Source organism: Arachis ipaensis, chromosome B06 (genome assembly GCF_000816755.2).
Source record: "Arachis ipaensis cultivar K30076 chromosome B06, Araip1.1, whole genome shotgun sequence".
NCBI lineage: Eukaryota > Viridiplantae > Streptophyta > Magnoliopsida > Fabales > Fabaceae > Arachis > Arachis ipaensis.
In genome coordinates this window covers 7,894,169-7,903,985 of record NC_029790.2, presented here as the reverse complement: position 1 = coordinate 7,903,985, position 9,817 = coordinate 7,894,169, and the positions used below count along the sequence as shown (strand labels likewise).

The window sequence follows — 9,817 nt, the reverse complement described above, 5'->3', positions numbered from 1 at the left end:
GTTAAATTTTAATGTATTAATAATATAAAATATTTTATATAATTATTGTTAAATTTATCTTTTTAAGATGATTATTCGCGCTATCAGAGTTATTTTTGCTGATTACTTAACTAGATGACCGATAAATCTACTTAGTGCATTAAAAATAAATTTAAAAATATAAAAAATTAATTTAATGGAGAGATTTAATCAATTTAGTTAGCGAAGTAGGGTTGTAGTGTGAGTGAGGAAGAGCATTGCTTCCAAAGTAACCGCCATTCCTGAGAAACCCCCTCACGGAGGCGCAGCCATGCCGGTAACCAAGCGGAAGCACAGGGACGAAACCAGCCACCGCAGAGGCCACTCCAAGCCCAGCAGGAATGCCAAGAAGAAGAAGAAGACGGGCCCTCGTTTGCCCTCCTCGTTGCAGAAGCAGCTGGAGCGCTTAAACCCTACCGTTCCCATTGAAAGCGACCAAGATATCGATTCAGCTGACGGTGACGCCGCAGAACGCGATCTTCTCCCCCATGATTTTTACGAGTATGAGGAACAACGGGCCGAGGAGGAGTCCAAGAAGAACAAGCGCTACGATCCTGGTTCCGTCGATAACCTCCAGCTCCCTATTGACCGTTCTGATGAATCCGAGGTAAATAATTAAATTAATCTGAGAAATTATTTTATTTCTGATTCATTGTTTGCGAGTTTTGAATCTGTTAATTGTGCACCTCATTGTATGCATTTTTTTTGTGATTCTGTGGATGTGTTCATTGACATTGATTTGTCATGATCCTGTTGAAATGCTTTTAGGATGTTATCGTTAGTTCATTGGTTTGGTGATTGACAGATTGGTGAATTTAATCATTGGACTAATCCTCTTTGTGCTGGTTCATAGTCATTTACGTGCTCATTTGTATTCTTAGGATGAGAGTATACAATCTGATGATGATAACGAGGATGATGATGATGATGATGGGTTGAAAAGGACTGGAGGTGCTGCTGATGATGATTCTAGCGAGGAAGGTGATGGAAGGCATACAAGGATGTTACAAGGAATTACTGGTATGCCAAGTGAGGCTTTTGAAGGTAAGAAAATTGTATTATATTTATTTTATTTTAAAAGACAAGTCTGGTGCTGGCATATTAGATGGGAATGACATTTGACTTTAGCTTAGAAGCTTTTCTCCTCCAAGAACTGTTTAGGCTTGATGCATTCACATGTAGGGAACCACTCTGCTGTTTATCCAAAGTCTAGCATTTTCTTTTTCAGAAGTTTGATTGTGAGTCTTGTCCAAAATGCAGGCAAGAAGAAGAGGAAGATGAAAGATGATGTTATACCAGAGCTATATCCGGAGTCTGAATATAATCCTAGTCGTGATGTTGTGGATGGTGATGGACAAATTAGCATCGATGACCTTTTGAATCCTCTTCAGGATAATCCTGGTTTTGGAAAACTTAGGAAAAGAATACAACAAATTGAGAACAATTCTAAGCCTATACATGCACCGCTTCGAACGGCAGATCAAGCAAAGGTGGAGAGGAAGGTAGCTTATGAAATATCAAAGAAAGAGGTCACAAAGTGGCAGCAAATTATTCAGAGAAATAGAGAAGCACCAACTCTTTTATTTGATGAGAATGTAGATTTAGGGTTTTCAACTGTAGGGGCAATAGCTTCTGAATTTGAACCCAGAACTGAATTTGAGAGGAAAATGGCTGCACTAGTTTCTGATGACAAAGTTATGGAAGCTCATAAAAAGGATGGTTCTAGGCTTCTTGAGATGAACATGGTAATCTTGTTGTCGATATAGGCTAAGTATTAGGTTTATGTCATTTCAATTGTTAAATGTAGCTTATGATGCTTTACAGGTCTCTGTTGAAGAAGAAAAGGATAGGCAAAGCCGTATTGCTAAAATGCGGAGCCTTCTTTTCCGTCATGAAATGAAGGCAAAGCGTCTCAAAAAGATCAAGTCCAAAACATATCATCGTTTGTTGAAGAAAGATAGATTGAAGACCGAAGCTTCTAAGATTCAAATGGACCCTGAAGCTGCTAAAGAATTTGCCATGAAACAAGAGCGCCTGAGAGCTGAGGTATAACATCATCCCTCAAGAAAGAACATTTTTTTTAAATAAATAGTTTATCAATTGATCAATTAGAAGAGGAAAATTGGTGTCTATTAACTTTTTTAATATCATCTTGCTGGTTCTTTGATTATTTATTCCGTTAAAACATCCAACTTGAGGAGGATGCATATATCTTTGCATTATGTTACTTTTTAATCCTCGATTTACCAACTTGCTACAGGAGCGTATGACACTCAAACACAAAAACCAGAACCGGTGGGCTAAGCGTATCTTAACACGTGGTTTGAACAGCCAAGATGAAGGAACTCGTGCTGCCATAGCTGAACAACTTCAAAGGCATGCTGAACTGACAAGAAAAATGCACTCTATGAAGGATAGCAGCAGCAGCAGCAGTGATGACAGCAGTGATGAGGATGCTGGAGATTCTGGTTCTGATCAGGACATGGCTTCCAAGGTTTTGAGAAAAGCAATAGAAAAGACAAAGAAAGTGATAGAGGAAGATAATGAAACTCCCAAGTCCGGGTTGCTTTCTCTTCCTTTCATGGTAATTATACATTGGTTCTTAATTTTTCTTCAAAGAATTATTTTGTAATGTAACCTTTCATGAAATGCTAGTTATTCAATTATTTATTGTATTAAAACATCCAACTGTGAGGAAGATGCATATATCTATGTTTTGTGTATGTTTTAAATTTGTCAGTTAGGAGGTTTTCTTATTAATCTGTTGTATCATCTTTTTTTTTCCCCCTCTGCTTTAGAGGCGTGGATTGGAGAAGAGAAAAGAGGCAGTTGTTGAAGAAGCCAACCTTGCTATTCAAGAATACAAGGATTCCAAGAATAAGCTGGAGAACTCTGTCGGCTCAGAAGACCCAGAAACCACTTCTATCAGTGGCAGAAGAGTGTTTGGAGCATCTAAAACCCATATCTCTGATGCAGGTAATAAGGTGAAATCAGATTACAATTACGGTAGCAGTGACAGTGAGGATGACATAAGGGCCAGCAAAAATGGCAATATAGAGACTGGGGGAAGTAACATTTTGCAGAAAGATGTGAACAGTGATTCAGTCTTGATTCAAGAAGACACTGATAATCATCAGGAATCTGTATTTAAGGTGATGAAATTCCCAGTTTTTGGACCTATTCTAAACTTTGTTGCTTGATCATTAAATCTGATACGTTAGTTGCATTTTTTTATTGCAGGACTTTAATGAGATTGTCAAAAATCCTGGGCCAAAAACGACATATGAAGTTTCCTTATTTGTATCAGATACATGGAAAAAGGTTTGAATGCTTTTGGATCATGTTGTGTTTTGAAAATTGATATTTCTAGTATCTTTTTATGATGTAAAAATTATGTATAATTTATTGGAATTCTGTACGGATGGACTTATGATGAGCAGGCTAAAAACAGAAATGAAGGCGGCACAAATGGCAAGAAGTCTGCAATTGCTGCAGGACCTGTTAGGCAAGATATAAAAGTATGAATTATAAACTATTTACATTTGTTTAGACATATAGCAATATTGTTGATAAAGCCTGATTTATTTGTATATTTATTTTGGTTTCCTAGGATACTGTAAAAGAAGCTGAAGAGGATAGTGATACAGATAGTTCAGGACAGATGGTTGACGGAATTCTGACTGCTGGTTCCAATCTATCTTATGAGCTTCCTTCTCAGGAAGAGCTCATTCGGCAAGCTTTTGCGGGGGATGATGTAGAAGATGAGTTTGACAAGTATAAGATGGAGATTCTCAATGAAGAAAATCCCGAGCCAGAAAAGCCTGTATTACTTCCTGGCTGGGGGCAATGGACGCATGTACAGAAAAAGAAAGGTTTACCATCTTGGATGCTGAAAGAGCATGAAAATGCCCAGAAAAAGAGGGAAGAAGCTATTAAGAAGAGAAAGGATGCTCGGCTAAAAAATGTGATAATCTCTGAAAAGATAAATAAGAAGGTTAGTGGCACTATTGTACAGTAATATATTTTTTTTCTCAGAGCTCTCTGGTTATAGTTGCTCTATCTTTCAGTAGAACTTCACGCTCCAGTTTCAGACCTTCTGTTTCACGATTTAGTGATTGAATCCTATAGCTAGCTACCATTTGCATTTTGCTCCCGGTTATGTGCTGACTAGGTTTATGCTTATTGTTTTCAATTGTGTGGCATCAATGATTCAATCATGATGATTGAGGTTTCAATCTTATATTTCCTTTTGGATATGGCAGGCTGAGAAACTCCACACAAAAGCATTGCCGTTTCCTTTTACTTCTAAAGAGGCTTTTGAACAGAGCATGCGTGTCCCCATTGGACCAGAATTTAACCCGGCAACTGCAATCGGACCTCTTACCCGGCCTGAAGTAAGTATTGTCATTGTTGAATTTCTCGAATGCTGTACTGCTGTAGTATCATGCTGTTCTTTGAAGTGATGACCAGAGAACTATTTGAAAAATAGCTGTAAGATGCATTATGTGTTCCTTTCTCTCTCTTATATTGAAACAACTATTGTATGTGCAGGTGGTGAAGAGACCAGGTGTTATCATAAAACCAATAGAGTTTGAGGAAGTGAATCCACATGGAAAACCAGAGCAACGGGGTGGAGATAAGCATAGATCCAAGAAAAATAAAGGCAGTGGTGGCAGATCCATGAAGAAAACAACGGTTTAGTGTAAAATTTAATCGTCAGGGAGTTTTGATTCCGTTCCCTGTTCAATTTATTATTTCAATTTTTCAGTATCTAGGAGTACAATACAATGAATGTAGTGATGTATTTTCCGAGTTAAAAAAGGAAGAGCCCTATACAAAGAGAAACATAAGAGGGGGAGGTGGGGCGGGAAATATCTCGTGTATTATTTATTTAGTGAAATTTTTTCAATCTAATGCTTAATGAGAATTTTACTTATTTGTAATTATGTATGACACTGTATGCTTTGGTAAAGAATCTGTTATCCATCTAAATTTCAAACGACTTTAAGGCTATGCTATGCACTAAATTAGACAGATCTGGTATCATGTTTTCGATATATTTAACCTTTATTTGAATTTAATGTAGGGTTTAAAATTTAGGATTTGGATTTAGAATTTTGAATTTAAGGTTTAAGATTAGAATATAAGATTTAGGATTTAGAATTTAGTGTTTAGGATGACTGATGGTAGTGGCTGGCAGTGGTGGCTGGAGGGTGATCACAGGCGGCTAGTGGGTGGCCGTTGTCATGAAATTATTCATCTCATTCATTTTAAAAAGGTTTAATTACTCTGCAGGTCCCTATAGTTTCACCGAATTTTCAATTAGGTCCCTATACTTTTTTTCTTTTCAATTGGGTCCCTATACATTATTTTTTTTTTCAATTAAGTCCCTGCCGTGAATATAACGTTTAAGATAACAGAATATTCTTGATAAAAAACGAATATTCTTGTCATTTGATTGGATTAGCTAGCTGAACAAAAATGTAATTTTTCAAAATACCAAAAACACCCCTTTCATTTCGTCCCAAAGAAAAAAAAACCCTAGGTTGCTCTCTGAAGATCGCGAGGATCGTCTGCTGCGTCTCCTGCGTCTCCTGCGTCCGTCGTCCGCGTCCGTGTCTGGCTTCCTCTGCAACGGACGCTTGGTGGTCTGCTGTCCGTCGCATCCTCCCCTCTGCGCTGGTCTCCTCTGGTTTGTTCTGTTCGGAGATCTTCGCCGTTTCTCCATCCAAGCCGTCGCCGTCCCTCGCGGTGAAGCCCCTCGCCTGACGTCGCCGCGCCGCACCGTGCCGAGCCTCGTAGCGCCTGGCCTCCCATCCCCGCGTTGTGCCTCTGCTCCATCTCCTTCTACTTGAACTATCTGCAAACAGGTAACAAAAAAAAAAGCCTCTTTTTTCAGTTTTAAAACTTCATGTTTATGCTTATTTTATTTTGTTTAAAAATATGGCATTGGTTGATTATCGATTTGTTGAATTGATTTCTGAATTATTTTGATATAATAGTTTATTTAGGGTTTACAATATGGATATTTATATATAGGGATTTTGTTAAAAGAGGGAAATTTTTACTGTCAAGCAGGGCAAATTTTGCTTTTTTCCAACAATAAATGGTGTCCTGCTTCTGCAGGCTTCAATGCCTCTTGATTTTTCTGTTCAATTCTCATGGATGATTTAGGATTTTGCTATAAATTAGAAGTTTTATATTTAAGGTCTAATGGAAGCCGAAAGCCATTAGACATAATGTCATTTCATATTGATATTGCAATATATGCCATCCCCTATTTGGCACCTTGGATAGATTCTGGTCATCTGCTCACATATTGAGTTTTATGCTCCAGAGTATGGCGGCTGCGGCTTCTTAATGGAGAAGGCCGATATATATAGTTTTGGGGTTTTGATTCTTGTGATTGTGTCGGGAAGAAGGCCGCTACATGTTCTGGCATCTCCCATGAAGCTTGAGAAAGCTAATTTGATCAGCTGGTGTAGGCATCTTGCTCAAGCGGGTAACATTTTAGAACTAGTGGACGAGAAATTGAAGGAACATTACAACAAGGACCAAGCAAGCCTTTGTATCAACTTGGCGCTTGCTTGCTTGCAAAAAATTCCAGGGTTTGAAAGGGGAGATGGATCTTGAAAGGGGAGATGGATCTTCCGCCACTTCCATTTGAGTTCTCCCCTTCACCACCTTCCAGATTATATAGCAGATCAAGGAGAAAATAGAAGGGCACTGTTGAATAGGTTTAGGTGTTTAGCGATGTTCATGGAACCTGAATGATTCATGTTGTATGTATATCATGGAAACTACAAGTTGCATAAACTCTGTTTGTAATTGTATGTATCCTTGTCAATTGTGAGTGTGCAGTTGCAGCATTGGGTAGCTTAGCTCTTCATTGTAATAGGTAAGGGCAGAAGGCTATTTGTTAGTTGCAGTTTGTTTTTCAAGAGATCAAATTGTCTTGCAAGGGCTCCCCTAACATGACACCAGTACACCACTGGTTTCTTACTTTCTTTTATATTAAGAGAAAATTAACCCTATTCGTCAACACATAAAGCATAGTTGAAGTTCAACTAAATCATTCTAGTATATTCTTAAGATAAGGTATTTTGAAAGTAAAAAAAATAAAGAGAAGATATTTTTGGTATAATTTGTATATAAATAAGAAAAAAATGACAGTGATAAAATAAAAGGGATTATAGGAATATTTTTTATGTCGTCGAATCATTAAATAGGGATTATAAGAATATCTTTCATTGAATATTTATAATTTCTCTAAATTTTCAATTAGGTCCCTATATTTTTTTTCCTTTCAATTAGGTCCTTAGGGGTATACAAGTAATTTCACAATTCACTAACATTTTTTTAACGTTTAACGTTAACAAGGACTAAATTGAAAAAAAAAATAATGTATAGGGACCCAATTGAAAAAAAAAAAAGTATAGGGACCTAATTGAAAATTCGATGAAACTATAGGGACCTGCAGAGTAATTAAACCTTTTAAAAACTTAAACTTAAACTGATAGGAGAAGGTAATATTAATAATATTTTTAATAATGTCTTTAAGCAAGAGTTTTTTTTGGATTTGTTTGTTTTTTGCATCAACTTTCTTTTCACTTTTTATTTGTTTTATACTAATTTTTTTTTATTTTTGGGGTATTTTAAGGATTGAATTTAAGATCTTTTGGATATAGAATTTTGATATTATATCATGAAATTATTCATCCCAAAATTTTAAATTGATAGAAAATAACATTAATGATTATATCTCTAATAGTAGTAAGATATGGTGGTGGTGGATTAAGAAAGAAAAAGATAAAAAAGAGAAACTATAAATATAAAAAAATATTACAAAAAGTTTGTTGAAAGTAGTTGCTAAAAAATAGATTTTTAGTTGGACTCGACGAAAACATATTTATTTAGTTCTTCGTTGATTAATTCAACAAAAACATTTGCTATCCAAACAAGTATTATGGGGCTGGATGATGGGTAGGTTATAGCTTCATTTAAGAAAGAAAGCAAAGTCAAACCAACGAATCGAAGTTTCTAAAATCTGAAGTATTTTACTCGGCTTTTTATTTTGTCAAACTCTTATTGCCAATAGAGTCAAAAAAAAAAAAAAAATTGCTAACAAATTAAACATGTTAAAATTTTATGGTGAGTTACATGACCAATGACAAAGTTATTTTAGTCTAGTCAGTCTAATAGTTTTCTGATACAATAAAAATTAGTTGAAGAAAAATAGAAAAGATGCTTAAGAAGAAAAAAAAAACTTGATTAAATTTGGTTACAAAAATAATTTGTTTAACTACTCTTTCTCAAAATCTTAATATACTGAATGCGTTAAAAATGTTTCTTTTATTTAACAAGTATCTTTTAACGCCACATTCACGAAACAAATTTTCTAATCTTGTAACTTAATGTTGTGTTCCTGATTATTTTGACAGGATTACGTTGCCAGAACAAAGAGAGTTAAGATAGATTGGGAAAGTAATAATATAACTAGACAACGGAAAATGTGAAATCCGTAGCTTTTTTTTCTCCCATAAATCATAATGCCTGTACCAAATGCGTTAAGGTGGTTTGACAAGAAAGGAGAAAAAGGTTGTCCATTTTCGGCCACTTTGAGCTTCTAGTACAGAAACCTACAGTGACAACTATGGGGTTTCCACATTCAATAAGGACCTACAAAAATTAATAGTTATCATTCTCTCAATGCAAGAAAAGTGGGTAGAAGGAGCAGGACCACCTAAAGAGAAGAAGATGCATACGTCAAAGGCGGTGTGGTTTGACCAATTTGCTTGCAGTTTCCAAACTATTCATGCTTTTCAAGTTTTATTTCGTGGAGAACTTGTTTTCTTAGCATAAATCTCAAATGCTTTGTTCAAGTTTACATGCAGGTAAACCCAGCCTGGCAACCTTTAATAGTATTATGTTTCATCTATTTATTTTTAGGTATTTTTTTTTTCCAATAAGCATAATTTTCAATATGCTAAATTAAAAAAAAAATTCTATAGAAAGGTTATTTTGTAGGCTAAATTTGATGTGTTTTTATCGAGAGTAAAAGTGACCTCTATCCGTCCTACAGTCTACAGAGTAGTACAGAGCAGAGACCACTGTGTTTATTATGCGTACCACCATTTTACACCTATCCTTTTTCTGAACCATATTTACGAATCCATTATGTTGTGCAACTAACTACTACTAGAAGTCACTAGAATTGAGTACCAAATCCAAAGGAAAGTAAACAGTTCATCAAGCTCATTATTATTTATTTTTCGAAAATGAAACTTTATCATGTCATATATATCTCCGATATATGTATAATTTGATCCTAGAGAAGACAATTAATATTATTGCTAATGTATGTGCATGTGTATCGGCAAATTAAATGTTGAAACTGGAAATTAGGACTAGAGAATTGTGATGACGAGGAGACGTTACCACCGACCAGACCAGTGTGAACTAAAATACAATGCAATCAAGGCATTTATATCTGGACGTTTCTATTTTACATTATGAATAGTTGAATACTTTGGTTAATTGGGTTGGAGGCGTAGGTGCTCCATCCTTCAAATTAAGTCACCTAAATTTGAGCGTTAATGATAGAACAAGAAAATAAATTAACTCCCTCTCTTTGAGGCAGAGACGTAGAAAAATATTAGATAATTACTCTTAACATTTTTTGGAGGCGTCCATCCTTCAAATTAAGTCACCTAAATTTGAGCGTTAATGATAGAACAAGAAAATAAATTAACTCCCTCTCTTTGAGGCATGAGGCAGAAAAAATATTAGATAATTACTC

The 9,817-nt window shown here is 35.7% G+C and overlaps 1 protein-coding gene across 1 annotated transcript; it reads left to right on the top strand.

Annotated features, from left to right (window-relative positions):
• LOC107645640 (U3 small nucleolar RNA-associated protein 14 homolog A) lies at nucleotides 189-4,971 on the top strand. The gene is made up of 11 exons (XM_016349719.2): nucleotides 189-625; nucleotides 900-1,062; nucleotides 1,279-1,763; nucleotides 1,843-2,064; nucleotides 2,279-2,602; nucleotides 2,817-3,170; nucleotides 3,259-3,339; nucleotides 3,459-3,536; nucleotides 3,629-4,012; nucleotides 4,281-4,412; nucleotides 4,570-4,971. Exons 1-11 carry the CDS (start codon nucleotides 290-292, stop codon nucleotides 4,717-4,719), a joined length of 2,709 nt encoding a protein of 902 aa, XP_016205205.1. The 5' UTR covers nucleotides 189-289; the 3' UTR covers nucleotides 4,720-4,971.